At 42.1% G+C, this 15955-nt stretch overlaps 1 protein-coding gene and 1 long non-coding RNA gene across 3 annotated transcripts in view; both read right to left on the bottom strand.

Moving 5' to 3' along the window:
• Positions 1 to 15955, bottom strand: part of LOC135514085 (probable E3 ubiquitin-protein ligase HECTD4) — a 68616-nt gene that overhangs the window by 48543 nt on the left and 4118 nt on the right. The window contains exon 2 of the mRNA XM_064937279.1: positions 2159 to 2715. Within this exon, the coding sequence (XP_064793351.1) occupies positions 2159 to 2715 (557 nt within the window). The remainder of the gene's footprint in view (positions 1 to 2158; positions 2716 to 15955) is intronic.
• On the bottom strand, positions 7954 to 14809 carry LOC135514086 (uncharacterized). Of its 2 annotated transcripts, none has more exons than XR_010451628.1 (4): positions 10810 to 14809; positions 10400 to 10629; positions 10039 to 10270; positions 7954 to 9955 (listed from the first exon to the last, which is right to left on the bottom strand). It is a non-coding gene; the product is annotated as an uncharacterized LOC135514086 (long non-coding RNA). The 2 variants fall into 2 exon arrangements; XR_010451629.1 differs by having other exon boundaries at positions 10063 to 10270.

Here is a 15955-nt window from a genome sequence, read left to right as displayed (position 1 = left end):
GACAGGCACTGGCTAGCTACAACACTGGCTAGCGAGGACTAGGGATGCACGATATATTGGTAAGCATATTGGAATCGTTCAATATTAGCTAAAAATGCCAGCATCTGCATTGGCCCGACGTCTAGTTTAACGCTGATGTACAAAACCGATGTCAAAGCTGATGTGCATACCTATATAACGTAGGTAGATGACGTAATGACGCCACAAAAAATACAGAGCTACATGTGCAACACAGCCTTCCTAACCTCGCCCACAATGTCTGCTGTGTGGATTTATTTTGAAGTTTCAAAGGAAGATAACAAAAAGGCCATATGCAACGTTTGTGCTGCTATTATTTCCAGAGGGGAGAAAGTGAAATCTTTCAATACCACAAACCTAATTACTCATTTGAAAGTGCACCACCCCCAGACGTTCAGCGACTACTTAGAACAAAGGCAGAAAAAAAAACTAAGCGCACACTACCAACAACTAAGTTCAAGTCAACCAGTCATTTGAAAGAGAGAATTTCAGTGAGACAACTCAAAGGTGAAAACTATTAACGCCAAGATAATGGAATTCATTGCCCTTGACAATCAACCGTTCTCTGTCGTGGATGATGTTGGCTTTCGCCGACTGGTCGAGCACCTCGAGCCCCGGTACACACTACCAAGTAGGCACTATTTTTCAGATGTTGCCCTACCAGAGTTACACAGTATTGTTGAAACGCACATCCATGAGCTACTTGCTATGGGCGTCACTGCTATTATCTTCACGACTGACATTTGGACCAGCGATGTCAGCCCCACGAGCATGCTGAGTCTGACAGCACAGTGGGTCGACGAGGATTTCGTACTGAGGAAAGCTGTATTGCATGCTCAAGAATGTGCTGGTTCTCATACCGCTGCTGCCATTTCAATGGCATTTGAGAACATGTTTGAAACTTGGAAACATGAACACACCTAGCGCCATTTGAACAACTGACTGGAGAAATAAGTCCAACTGCGTCTGCAGCAGACATAATACCCTCTGTCGTGGCATTGAAACGCCTGTTCAACAAAACTGCCGACACAGACCGTGGGGTTAAAACTTGCAAAGTACTCTACTAGAGGCTGTGAACAAGCGATTCGGCGGCATTCTCACTGTGCCTCTATACTGTGTCGCCACCATGCTTGATGCTAGGTACAGGGACCACTACTTCGATGCAGACAAGAAACAGGGTTTACGTGAAATGTTACAGACACAGCTGGACAAGATGGAAATGGACACAGTGACAGTGAGCACCGAGGAAGAGGACCCACGACAGATGAGGCCACGGACAGACAGAGCTGAAACTTCACTTCTTGACATGTATGATGAAATCCTGGTTGAGAATGAAATGATAGAACAACAAAACAGAAAGTAAGTGAAAGAAATAGGTTTTGATGATGTTTTACTGGTAATAACATTTTGGTCAGTGTGTGTGTGTTGTTTCAACTATTTAACTGTGCTGGAATGCTTTAAAATGTTAGCTAAAATTCTAAATATCGGTGTCAGGTTTTTTGACAAGGAAAATATTGGATATCGGTATCGGCCAAAAATCTTGTATCAGTGCATCCCTAGCTAGGACACTGAATAGCTAGGACACCTACAAGGGCTAGCTACAACACGGGCCAGCTACGACACAGAGTAGCTACGACATGGCTAGCTACAACACGGCTAGCTACAACACTGACAGGGGTTAAGTTAAGTCACTGACAGGGGCTAGCTAGGAAACTGACAGGGGTTAGCTAGGATACTGACAGGGGCTAGCTAGGATACTGAAAGTGAAAACAGAAATGGGATGACACTATACGGCTTGCATAATCACCATCTGGGCAGTATTTTGAAGGTGGAGTAAATGAGCCAGACAGGTAAGCAGAATCAGATGATCCAGAATACTACTATATCCTCTTATGGGCTCCCGAGTGGCGCAGCGGTCTAGGCACTGCATCTCAGTGCCAGAAGCATCATTACAAACCCTGGTTCGCTTCCAGGCTGTATCACAACCGGCCGTGATTGGGAGTCCCATAGGGCAGCACACAATTGGCCCAGCGTCGTCTGGATTTGGCCGGAGTAGAATTTGTTCTTAACTGACTTGCCTAGTTAAATAAAATAACAAAATACATTTTAGTCACTTGTGGTGTTAAGGGTGTGGTCTCACCTGGCGCAGGCGAGGGCTACCAGGGCAGCGGCGGCATTCTCCCTCTGCCTGTGTGCATGGAACATGTATGTCGGAGCCTGTCCCTGCTGGGTCTGTGCTGTCTGCTGGACCCCCTCCTCCAGCCAGGAGCAGAGCAGCCCCTCCAGGCCGTTGAGGCAGTCTGCGGGTTCCTTGCTGAGGCTGAGGGGCTGGCAGTCACGCAGGCAAGACAGCAGCACCTCCGCCGTGACCCCACAGAGTGCTGGGTCACTGCGTGTCTGGGACTGCAGCAGGGGGAAGACCAGTAGCAGGCCCACACGGGAAGTGAAAGGCGCCTGTTCAGGCTGCTGCAGCAGGCCCTGTCGTTTTAGCAGGGCCAGGGCCTCCTCATCTCCCCCCCCGGCCCCCTCCCGGTCCTGCTGTTCCTCCAGGGCCAGCTGACGCTGGGCCCCCCACAGGCCCCGCAGCGCATTCAAACGGTACTCAAACAGGCGGGCATATGCATTGCTTTGGTTACCACAGACGGCACGGAGACGCTCAGCCAGCTCCGCAGGGTTCTTTGTTTCGAATGTGAGGATCTAGAGAGAGAGGAAGAGAGAGACAGAGAGACTGAGAGAAGGAGAAAATGTGAGGGATACATAAAATAGCAATGAAGATCTATAACCAACAGGAGAAAGTACAAATCTGTGGGGAGACGATGGGAGATGATGGGTAGAGATCTTAAAGTGATGACCGCATCCAGTATAGTGCACGGACTGTAAATCACCATCTAGCTGGGATCTGGCTACCTCTTAATCCAATTTACAACAGAGCACTGCTTCAATATGAGATGTCAAATCAAATCAAATTTTTCACATGCTTTGTAAACAACAGGTGTAGACAAAGAGTGAAATGCATACTTAAAAGGGCCCTTCCCAACAATGCAGAGAGAAAAATATCGAACAATTACAACATAAGGAGAAAATACACAATGATTAATGATAACTTGGCTATGGTGTACCAGTAACGAGTCGATGCGCAGGGGTACAAGGTAATTGAGGTGTCTTCAGAAAGTATTACTGCCTGAATATAAAATGTAGTTATGTCACTGGCCTACACCCAACACCCCATAATGTAAAAGTGGAATTATATATGGAGCGATATCCAGTGCCAACAGAAATTGTATTTGAATTTCATGTTTTATTTGTATTAGGATATTGAATTTGAATGTAATATTATTTTAATTTGTAATGCAATTCATGAATTGAACATGTATTTCAGGATTTGAAATTGAATGAATTTTGCATTCAGTTTTAAGATTCAATTTCAATTCAATACGCATAGTAAATATTTATATATTTGGTTTCAATATGGTAGATATTGCGTTCATTTTTCATGTATCAACTTTACAAACTATAATTTCGAGTTGATCCAAGTTTCATAAATTCAACTTCTCAGATGTATTCAGATTCAGTTCTCTAAATTCAGAATATAATTTCAAGTTGATCCAAGTTTCATGAATTCAACTTCTCAGATGTATTCAGATTTAGTTCTCTAAATAAAACCCAGAGACAGCGTCCTGGTACTGTGCCAGCAAGGAAAGGTAAAGGAGACCAGATAGAATCTACTGTTTACCACAGAGAGCGTTTGATTCTATCGGTTTCTGAATTGATTTTCTTCCTATGAATTTGGCTCTAGCATTTGAACCATTTTGGATATAAGCTATTATGACCCCATTCATGATAGCAAAGACACTGGAACATGGACGTGATGATCACAGGCTGAGCAGGACACGATAGAAAGTGGATATAGTTGAATAGCCCTATCATATACTTCTAAGAATAGCCTTTCCATTCTATTTAATCTTGCTCTTGTGACTGACTGGGTTCAAACCAGGTCTTCTGTATGTCACAAGACTATTAGCCCACTTAGCTAAAGACTATAGGGATAAGTTCAGGAAGTGCATGAAAAGGACAACACACTACTTGCTTAGTGAGTAGCCTACCGGTTTTTGCTAAAGAGTTCTTTAGCAAAAACCACCTAAAGGACTAATCATGAGAAACAAGATTCTCTGGTCTGATGAAACCAAGATTGAACTATTTGGCCTGAGTGCCAAGCGTCATGTCTGGAGGAAAACTGGCACCATCCCTACGGTGAAGCACGGTGGTGGCAGCATCATGCTGTGGAGATGTTTTTCAGCGGCAGAGACTTGGAGACTAATCAGGATCAAGGGAAAGACGAACAGAGCAAAGTACAGAGAGAATCTTGATGAAAACTTGCTCCAGAGCACCCAGGGCCTCAAGACTGGGGTGAAGGTTCACCTTCCAACAAAACAATGACCCTAAAGACACAACCAAGACAACGCAGTAGTGGCTTAGGGACAAGCCTCTGAATGTCCTTGAGTGGCCCAGCCAGAGCCTGGTCTTGAACCCGATTTAACATTTCTGGAGAGACCTGAAAATAGCTGTGCAGCGTCACTCCCCATCCAACCTGACAGAGCTTGAGAGAATCTGCAGAGAAGAATTGGAGAAACTCCCCAAATACAGGTGTGCCAAGCTTGTAGCGTCATACCGAAGAAGACTCGGGGCTGTAATCGCTGCCAAAGGTGCTTCAACAAAGTACTGAGTAAAGAGTCTGAATACTTATGTAAACGTGATATTTCAGGTTTTGATTTTTAACACATTTCTAAAAAGCTGTTTTTGCTTTGTCATTATGAGGTATTGTGTGTAGATTGATGAGGGGGGTAAAAAACATTTAATACATTTTAGAATAAGGCTGTAACATAACAAATTGTGTAAAAAGTCACAGTGTCTGAATACTTTTTGAATGCACTGTAGGTAGGGGTAACGCGATAGGGCAACAGGATAGATAAACAGTAGCAGCAGTGTAATATTTGTATTTATTTAACCTTTATTTAACCAGGATTGACCCTGAGGTTAAAAACCTATTTTGCGAGGGCGACCTGGCAAGATGGAAAACTACACATAAAAACGTGTACATAAAATCTTGCAACAAGAAATACACAAAAAAGACAGTGTCACAACTTACAGATACATTTATTAGAAACAACTGCAGCTATCAAAAACAGTGTCGTCGATCAGTCTTAAACAGGCAAGTACGCTAACTCCCCTAACTGTAATATCTTTGGAAGCATGTTCCAGGATGAAGGGGCATAATGGGAAAAACATTGTTTCCCAATCTCAGTTCTAGCCTTAGGAACAGACAAGGACAGCAGCGACTGTGAAAGAAGACTATTGAGTGTCTGATCTGGTCAGTAAGGAACAGAGGGAGTTGTCCTATCAATACTTTGTACACAAATGTGCACCAGTGCTTTAGACCCCTGGTGAACAGAGGGTCCATTGCATCATGGCATACAAATCACAGTGATGGGTGAGTGATCTTGCATTTGTGATAAATCTTAACGCACCATTGATACACTGTGTCCAGAGTTAATGTTCCTAAAATAGAAACCCAATTTCAACTTCTGTTTCTTGGTCAAGTTATCAATGTGCTGTTTAAATGTGTTGCTCAATTGAATATATGCGGGAGGAATAAGAAGTTAGACCCTTTAAACCCAATGATATATATTAAAGAACCAGAATACATTAGTGTGGAAATAAACTACTCCTTGTTGAATTTCTAACGCACAGTAATAATACATTACAATTCTATTCATGTTGCAGATGTTCTTACCCAGAGAAACAGTCAAATGCAACATTACATACTTTTTCTAAATAAGTGGTGTGAAAAATTGAGATTGTGGGGTTATTTCAGAGGAGATAAAAATACCAATATTGCGCATCATCTGCACTTAGGCAGCACTTAAGCCAGGTATCTATTACAGTGTGTAGTCCAAGACGCCACTACACCATTTTATAGGCACATTTTTTATTGACTCAATTTCAGATAGACTAACGTTCATTGGAGGCTGAGATTGTGCACCAACCTTCTCCACCTTGCTCTGCAGAAGGGCTTCTACTCCATGATGCTGGCATAAATAGCCAGAATCTAAGCACCATGGACTGATGGGATGCTGGATGACCTGATCAATCATGAGTTTGGCAAAGTTAGCCCAAATAGAGAGGCAGGAATTAATAAACCACACTAGACCATAAGGTCACATGACATAGGGAAACAGTAGAAATCCACTTTTTCAAGCGGAAAGACAGTGGCCAGAGCTGACCCATAATGTTAAGTCATCATTTTAGTCAAAGTATGATATAAACTCAGCAAAAAAAGAAACGTCCTCTCACTGTCAACTGCGTTTATTTTCAGCAAACTTAACATGTGTAAATATTTGTATGAACATAACAAGATGCAACAACTGAGACATAAACATGTTCCACAGACATGTGACTAACAGAAATTGAATAATGTGTCCCTGAACAAAGGGGGAGGGGGGGGGGGGGGGGTCAAAATCAAAAGTAACAGTCAGTATCAGCTGTGGTCACCAGCTGCATTAAGTACTGCAGTACATCTCCTCCTCATGGACTGCACCAGATTTGCCAGTTCCTGCTGTGAGATGTTACCCCACTCTTCCACCAGGGCACCTGCAAGTTCTCGGAAAATTCTGGGGGGAATGGCCCTAGCCCTCACCCTCCGATCCAACAGGTCCCAGACGTTCTCAATGGGATTGAGATCCGGGCTCTTCACTGGCCATTGCAGAACACTGACATTCCAGTCTTGCAGTAAATCACGCACAGAATGAGCAGTATGGCTGGTGGCATTGTCATGCTGGAGGGTCATTTCAGGATCAGCCTGCAGGAAGGGTACCACATGAGGGAGGAGGTTGTCTTCCCTGTAACGCACAGCGTTGATGTTGCCTGCAATGACAACAAGCTGTCTGATGATGCTGTGACACACAGCCCCAGACCATGACGGATCCTCCAAATCTATCCCGCTCCAGAGTACAGGCCTCGGTGTAACGCTCGGTGTAACGCGAATCCGACCTTCACCCCTGGTGAGACAAAACCGCGACTCGTCAATAAAGAGCACTTTTTGCCAGTCCTGTCTGGTCCAGCGACTGTGGGTTTGTGCTCATAGGCAACGGCATTTGGAAATTGCTCCCAAGAATGAACCAGACTTGTCGAGGTCTACAAATGTTTTCTGAGGTCTTGGCTGATTTCCCATGATGTCAAGCAAAGAGGCACGGAGTTTGAAGGTAGGCCTTGAAATACATCCACAGGTCCACCTCCAATTGACTCAAATTATGTCAAGTCAGCCTATCAGAAGCTTCTAACGCCAATACATAATTTTCTGGAAATTTCCAAGCTCTTTAAAGGCACAGTCAACTTAGCATATGTAAACTTCTGACCCATTGGAATTGTGATACATGGAAATAATCTGTCTGTAAGCAATTGTTGGAAAAATGACTTGTGTCATGCACACGTAGATGTCCAAACCAACTTGCCAAAACTATAGTTTGTTAAGAAGACATTTGTGGAGTGGTTGAAAAACAAGTTTTAATGACTCCAACCTAAGTGTATGTAAACTTCTGACTTCAACTGTACGTCCTGATCAAAGTAATTTTAGCGTAACATTTCACTTCCCTCATGAGAATCTTGAGCTTGGGCAGGCTTGGCTTTGCTGTACCCACAGCTGAAGACTGCTAGCAGCCTACTAAAATATTGCACCGTGTCCAATACAATGTAGAAAACGTATATCAGCTAGCCTATCTTTCAATATCACCGGCGCTTCATCTTATTCCAACTATTTCTTGACGTATTTCCAGCAGCAAATAATTAGGGATGCATATTAGGGACGCACCGATATGAAATTTGTCCGATACCGATATCCAATATTTCCCTTGTCCCGAAAAACCCAGTACCCGATATTAAAATATTTTGCTTCCTTTTAAGCATTCTACTACAGTTAAATAGTTGACATACACACACTGACCAAAAAGTTATTTTGTTGGCATTTACATATGTCCCCATTACCAGTAAAACATTTCACTTACAGCTGTAATGTTTCGTTAAATTGTTCATTCGTTTAATTATCAACCAGGATTTCATCATACATGTCAAGGAGTGAGGTTTCAGCTCTGTCTGTCCGTGGCCTCATCTTATCGTGGGTCCTCTTCCTCTGTGCGCACGGTCACTGTGTCCATTTCCATCTTGTCCAGCTGTGTCTAACATTTCACGTAAACCATGTTTCTTGTCTGCATCGAAGTCGCGGTCCTTGTACCTAGCATCAAGCATGGTGGCAACACAGAAGAGGCTCAGGGAGAATGCCACCGAATCGCTTGTTCACAGACTCTAGTAGAGTACTTATGCAAGTTAACCCCACGGTCTGTGTCGGCAGTTTTGTTGTAGAAAATCCTTGTCGACCCACTGTGCTGACAGACCCACTGTGCTGTCAGCATGCTCATGGGCAGTGTTTGAAATGTACTTTGTTGTCTCACCTGCCAAGTGGAGTGGTAGATGAAAAAAATCCACCAGCCAAACATATTCTTTACCATCCAAAATAATAAATTGCCTTTTCGTGTCACAAATACATTCATTTCAGTACATGTGAATACAAACTTAAATAAGCAAGAGCAAGATTTGAAACAAATTTTTTACATATTGATCAAGAGTTAATCAAATCAAGTTTATTTGTAGAGCACATTTAAAAACAACTGTAGTTAACCAAAAGTGCTGTACAGAGTGCAAAAACACCAAACATTGGGCACACAATGAAATAAACAAAATATAAAAGATACAATGAATAAGAGTACATAGAAGTGAAAACAGGGCAACAGCAATGGTAAAATACAATTATAAGAAGTACAGTGGACATAGAACTGGTGCTCTCCTGATACAAAGGGGAAACAGGGGAAGCAGGTCTACAAATCCTTTACTTTGATTAGAAATACCCTGATTAAATACAGGTTAAAAAAAGAGGCTTATCAGATGCTGGTTCATTTTGGCTGTGGCTAGATTTAATTTCCCAGCCTGAATACAACAGAAGAAGTCTTGAACTCAAAATTCTACTGAAGTATTTGCTATTAAATGTACTTAAGGATCAAACATAAAAGTACATTTGAAGGTTTTGTAAACCTATCAGATGCTTAATCATTTTAATCAACTTAAACCTCAGAACTCCTCACCCTTTCTTTGCATGGTCCATGAAGTCTGGCCTCCTGCTCCTGACAGAGTCCTGGTGTCACAGCATCAATACTTTTAAAGGATCATACTCCCTGATCTCTGGAGAGGACAGCTGGACCATAAGGAGATCTGACAGTGTGTCAGACTTTAGGTTGGACCGCCAATCGGTTTTCACCTGTTTCATGGTATTAAAACCTCTTTCACATTCAGCTATGGAGGCAGGAAGGACAGGACCAGGTCAACAAATGCCAGAAAACTAGGACAGGAATGCTGATGGCTCCTGTTGACAAGGAACCAGGACATCTTCTGCAGGGACTGGGACTCTTGGTACATCAGCACCTTCAGGACAGTTCACTGGTCAGGGATCCTTTCAACATGGATGCCAGAGGTCTCCAGGACAGTTCACTGGTCAGGGATCCTTTCAACATGGATGCCAGAGGTCTCCAGGACAGTTCACCTGGTCAGGGATCCTTTCAACATGGATGCCAGAGGTCTCCAGGACAGTTCACCTGGTCAGGGATCCTTTCAACATGGATGCCAGAGGTCTCCAGGACAGTTCACCTGGTCAGGGATCCTTTCAACATGGATGCCAGAGGTCTCCAGGACAGTTCACTGGTCAGGGATCCTTTCAACATGGATGCCAGAGGTCTCCAGGACAGTTCACTGGTCAGGGATCCTTTCAACATGGATGCCAGAGGTCTCCAGGACAGGAAGTGGTCCACCAGGGTTTCCAGTTCAATGTCTCCAAAATCTAGAATAATTAAATACATTACAACCAGCATCATGCAGTTTTAATTCTCAAACTATAAAAATATGATAATGAACCTGACTGACCTGTAATAAAAAACATAAAGTAACCTGCTGCTGCATCTCCTGACACTGGCCAGTTGGTGAAGCTGACCAGCTTGGTGGCACACAGGACCCTCACACAGGCATCCTGGAACCTGTCAGTCATACTCTCGACTAGCCTGTCAAGCATTATGTCTTGTGATGTGACGAGGGTCTTGCTGTCACCTCTGGTCAGCAAAATTCCCTCATATCTGTGGCCTTCATCATGGGCCCTTCTCTGATGATAAAAGGCCATCCTTTCAGAATGTTCCTTTGCAACACACTCTCACTCTCTCCCACTCTTATTAACATAATCATTTCTCTTAATTCTCTTAAGTATTTCTTATTGCAGTTTAAATAAACATACCTGGTTTTGTACTCCTTAAGTACTGCCTGTGTTGAGCACAAGGAGCTGTGGGCTTCTGCTATGGTGATGGTGGACCTCTGCAGACAGTCAGACAGGTTGCTCAGGTGTGTTAAAGTGTCATGCAGGAAGCCACAGAAGCGGATAACAACAGCCTCCCTTGCAGTACTGTAGTATTTCCTGGCCTTGGCCTGCTGGACACCTCTGGCATTTTGGGCATCAGCAGATTGAATCTGAAATACATAAAGAACAAATAGACAATTAATTGCTATCCAATTTTTTTTTTTTAGATATGACACATTTTATCAGTGTATAAAGCATTGAAACATGATGTAACCGTGTTTGTTGTTTTTTACTGGACATTACATATTGATGATGGCTGAGTACTTAGCATAGCAATCTAGAGACACTACCTGTTCCAGGTGCTGGACAAGCCACTGGTAACCTCGCAGGAAGTGGTCCAGTGCACGCAATAGGTAAACTCTTTGGCCTGCTTCTCATTTCTATATGTTGAGCCCACAGCGATTCCTTTTTTTCCCCATCTAAACTGCAAAAATGAAACATCAATTAATTCAATAATAATTAAATATACAATCATGTTATCCAGCAGTTGATTGTGCAAAATTAGCCTTCTACCCTTTGTTTCGTTAAGAATCAACACGATAAGGCTAGTAAAGTAAATTGTGCCACAATGCTTTAAAATGTAACCAGCATCTGGAGACAAACATTAAAATATTATGTTACAGAGCCATAGGAAAGCATGGAGATCCATGTCAGCATTAGTAGGCTTATCATTTTCTGGAATTTATACACTATTTTGAGGTGAACCAAAGCTTATCAACGGCTGAGAAATAACCTACAATACTGGACCACGTCTGCTAAATAGACTTAAACTCGCTACAAAAAGTACTAGTCTAGCTACAAGAGTAACAACATTTTCACTTACTCACACATCCACTCCAAGTCAGAAAGTGGTCTCACCTTCTTGCCAATGGCATGTACAATCCTAAACAGTATCTTCATCTTCGTGCTGGTCTGCTCTGACATTGCCATTAGCGCCATCACAGAGGGTGTCAAAAGGAGAGGCTCCGATTGAGGCCGGGACATAGACACGCAGGCAATGTGACACTTGCTGTGTGCATGGTCACAAATGTTCTCCAGCTTCATAATTTTAATTCTGATGACAAATTAGTTGTCTCTGCTTTTATCTTTAGCATACTGGCAACATACAGGACAACTCATCACCACAGCCTCTGCATCATACTGTAGCCAGCCTCTTGAAACTCCATCTCCAAACCTCCATTTCTCATAAAACTCTTTGTGATTCGTCATCCTTTTCTTCGGTGGGTTTTCGTTTTAAAGGTTGGTTTACTCCAGGTAAATGTTGCCACATAACAGCTATTTAATGAACGGTAGCTAGCAGCAGACCCGTAATAAGTGAGCGATGTCGAGTAGCCGATGTCCCGTACGGTAAACAGTGCCGTGCACTAGAGACAGTCTGTGGTAAGCTGGCAAACATAATTTCCTCCGAGCCATCATGCCAGATATTTTATTACATGGCTATTTTGGTACAAACATTCACCCTCCAGTGTGGCGGTTTGCCTTCTGAGATTCTCACCAAATGGAAAATCTACCTGCATTTGGCACTTGGCGGGTGTTCATTTCGAACTGTGCTCATGGGGCTGACATCGCTGGTCCAAATGTCAGTCGTAAAGCTAATAGCAGTGACGCCAATAGCAAGTAGCTCATGGATGTGCGTTTCAACAATACTGTGTAACTACGGTAGGGCAACATCTAAAAAATAGAGCCTCCTTGGTAGTGTGTACCGGGACTCGAGGTGCTCAACCAGTCAGCAAAAGCCAACATCATCCACAACAGAGAACGGTTGATTGTCAAGGGCCATGAATTCCATTATCTTGGCGTTAATAGTTTTCACCTTTGAGTTGTCTCACTGAAATTCTCTCTTTCAAATGACTGTTTGACTTGAACTGGTTTCGTTTTTTTCTGCTTTAGTTCTAAGTAGTCGCTGAACGTCTGGGGGTGATGCACTTTCAAATGAGTAATTAGGTTTGTGATATTGAAAGATTTCACTTTCTCCCCTCTGGAAATAATAGCAGCACAAACGTTGCATATGGCCTTTTTGTTATCTTCCTTTGAAACTTCAAAATAAATCCACACAGCAGACATTGTGGGCGAGGTTAGGAATGCTGTTTTGCACGTGTAGCCCTGTATTCTCCGTGGCGTCATTACGTTATCTACCTACGTTATATAGGTATGCACATCAGCTTTCACATCGGTTTTGCACATCGGCCGATGATGACATTTTTAGCTAATATCGGCCGATTCCGATATGCTTACCGATATATCGTGCATCCCTACAATTTATGAAAGATGCCAAAACTTAAGATAACAATAGATGGCGAAGTCAAAGACAGGCCAGTGGTTCCCATCTGTGGTGAAGTTCTCCCTAAATCAATGCTTATGACTATCCAGCTCAAAAACCAGCCATAAGCCTTGTTCACATTGGCAGTTTGAAGTAACTCAAATCCAATTTTTTTGCATATCCGATTCCGTTCTTTTTCCTGCAGTCTGAACAGCAAAAAAAAGCACAAAGTATCAGATATTTCGCTCCACATTTCAAACCACCTTCGTAGGTGCGAGATAACGTTACTCTTAACAGTTTGACAAGAACATGTGTTAGCTAACTAGCTTGTTTATTGTTTACAAAACAAATGTGTGAATGCGCAAGAAGGTTAAACAGCTACCTAGCTAGCTAAGTGACTGCTGTGGTTAGCCAAAAAGAAGTCATTTTGAAAGTTGGATCATCTTATCCTTTGAGGCTTTAAAGAGTGTACTTACACTATGACTTTGAACATTCAAAGCAAATGAGAAATGTCCATGGCAGGCATTGTTGTTACCTTAGCTTGCTAAATAACTTCTAAGTGATAGGAAGCATGAGTACCACTAAGCAGCTTACGCCACAGCACACACACCCGCAGGTAATATAACAACTAGTGTAGCCATGTCAGCAAATGACTGCCGTCTGAACACACAAATACAATTTGGTAACTTGTAACTTGCTGTTTGGACAGTCAGTACTCCAAAACAGATTTGAAAAACAAAACTGATTTGAGCATTTAGGCCTGCAGTGTGAACAAGGCTATAGAGCGAGCTGGCTAATCTTTTGAAGACGGTGTACAAAAAAATATATAAAAAGCAACCGATAACATTAGCTAGCTAGATAAGGTTAGCAAGGCAGCATGCTAACCCTAGCTAGATAAGGTTAGTAATATAGCATGCTAGCTTGCCAGCCTGACAGCTGTTAGTGCCCTATTTGTTGATGTTTATCAACTCCACATAGAAATTATCACACCCAATTTGTGAATAAGTAGCCTTTGTTATTCTTTGGAGGTAGAACCAAAACATGCATCTCATGTGGGGGGGACCCACCTCATTATACACTGATTCCTGCAGCCCTGTTTAACTCCTTCTCACATAAGAGTGAGGTTAGTGAGAGCAGGGGGAGGGTGAACAGTGGTGACAGTACAATAACCAGACACACTGCAGATGCTCAGGTTACATTCCATCCATACTTCCACTGCAGAGAGGACAAGCAACACATACTTGTCCTGTACTGCAATTGAACCAATGGTACTGCGCTCTTCTGAGGAGTGGCATGGGCAATAAGGGCTTTGCTTTGACCTCCACCCGTCAGACCCAGAGCTAATCCAGTCCTACTATGAAACAGCATAAACAAGATGTCACACTACTGCACCTGGGGCACAGGTCTATGGCTAGCTAGCACAGCTGCTCCATCGCCCCAGTCATTGCTCCATCCGTATGAAAAATAAGAACATTTTAGAAGCAGGCAGTGTACGCAGTAAAGTCTAGTCCTCTCAGGTTGATTCATTCTCAGTGTTCCTCTGTAGCATGCCATCTGTCTGTTACCATCTATCAATCTATGTCCCATTTATTTGTCTGTTTCGGTCTACCATCACTGATATGGCTTTAAAATAAGGAGCGTGCAAAAATTGCGCATCGGCCATTGCACGTGCACTAGGCTTCATTGCAAAGTTTATTTTGGACATTACATTTACTATTAGATTAATACCTGGCTACTAGCAGTAGGTGTTATAGTTAGTGATCGAGCGAAAGTGTTCTGAGTTTCCACTTCCTCAGGTGGTGAATGAGCACCAACTAAATTAGGCCTATATAATATTAATGCACATAAAGATGAAGACAAATTCATGTCTATTAAACAAACAAATCAGACCCTATTTTGACAGTAAAATAACACAAATAGCCTAATTGTCAACCTAAAATTCATGACGATCACTGGATTAAGTTGCACAACAAAATATTTTGAATCAAGCATTCATGCTTGGAAATGTTAGATGTAACAACTTATTTACTTAATACATACATTTACATTTAAGTCATTTAGCAGACGCTCTTATCCAGAGCGACTTACAAATTGGTGAATTCACCTTCTGACATCCAGTGGAACAGCCACTTTACAATAGTGCATCTAAATCATTAAGTATTGTGAATACTTGAAGAGGTGGGGTTTAAGATGAATGAACCATTAATTAAAGTATTGTGAATGACTTTACAAGATGAATGAAATTAATTATATTGTGCGACAGAGCGAAACACATTTCTTGGGTGCCACCAAATCATGGGCTTGTCCCACCAACTGAAAAAGTTAGTTAGAGGCACCAGTGACACCAGGGGAAAATGTTAGTCCGGAGCCATGATGATGTCAGGGTTGACTGGACAGGGCCTTTTAACATTAGAACCACCTGGCCTTTCAGCCTTTAAGTACCCACTAGAGAACATAGCTGGGCGTTCCATTTAGCATATGCATCAGCTGCATATCAACCCACAAGGTGTACAAACATAAGCACCAACACTTGATAAATAGTGCATATTGCAAATGATGAATTGAATGAAATAAAAACATTAAAAAGGATATGTTTTATATAATTCTACAAAGTCCTAGAAAAAACCTAGGCCTATAGGCTATTTTCATTTACCTTACAATAAATAAAAAAAATGTAATCTATTTGATCAACTTTATTTGTAGATTTGATTAGTAATAGAGTTACAGTAATTAAGTCCAGTTACAGCTTATTTTTGACAAAGTAGAAACTAAAAATATTATAATATAATTACCAGCCAGGTGCACAGGTGAAATTGTTTTCCATTTTCCTAAACAAAAGTACAAGAACAACTGTAGAGGATAAATAGCATAAATAAATATTTTTGATAATATATTCATGACAAGAAATAAAAAGTAATTTGTTGATTGTGTGGGACACTGTAATGAGTCCTTATATGCGTGCCTTTACACATACATGAATCAATCTCTTCATGCTTCGGGTGCACAGTCAGCACTAGAGGTCGACCGATGATGACTAACGCCGATACCGATTATTGGAGCACGAAAAAAGCTGATACTGATTAATCGGCTGATTATTTATTTGTAATAATGCCAATTACAACAATACTGAATGAACACATATTTATTTATTTTACTCCCCAATTATGATGTATCCA

This window comes from Oncorhynchus masou, chromosome 25 (assembly GCF_036934945.1).
Source record: "Oncorhynchus masou masou isolate Uvic2021 chromosome 25, UVic_Omas_1.1, whole genome shotgun sequence".
Lineage (NCBI taxonomy): Eukaryota > Metazoa > Chordata > Actinopteri > Salmoniformes > Salmonidae > Oncorhynchus > Oncorhynchus masou.
The sequence above is the reverse complement of the archived record's forward strand: the minus strand, read 5'-3'. Positions and strand labels throughout refer to the sequence as shown.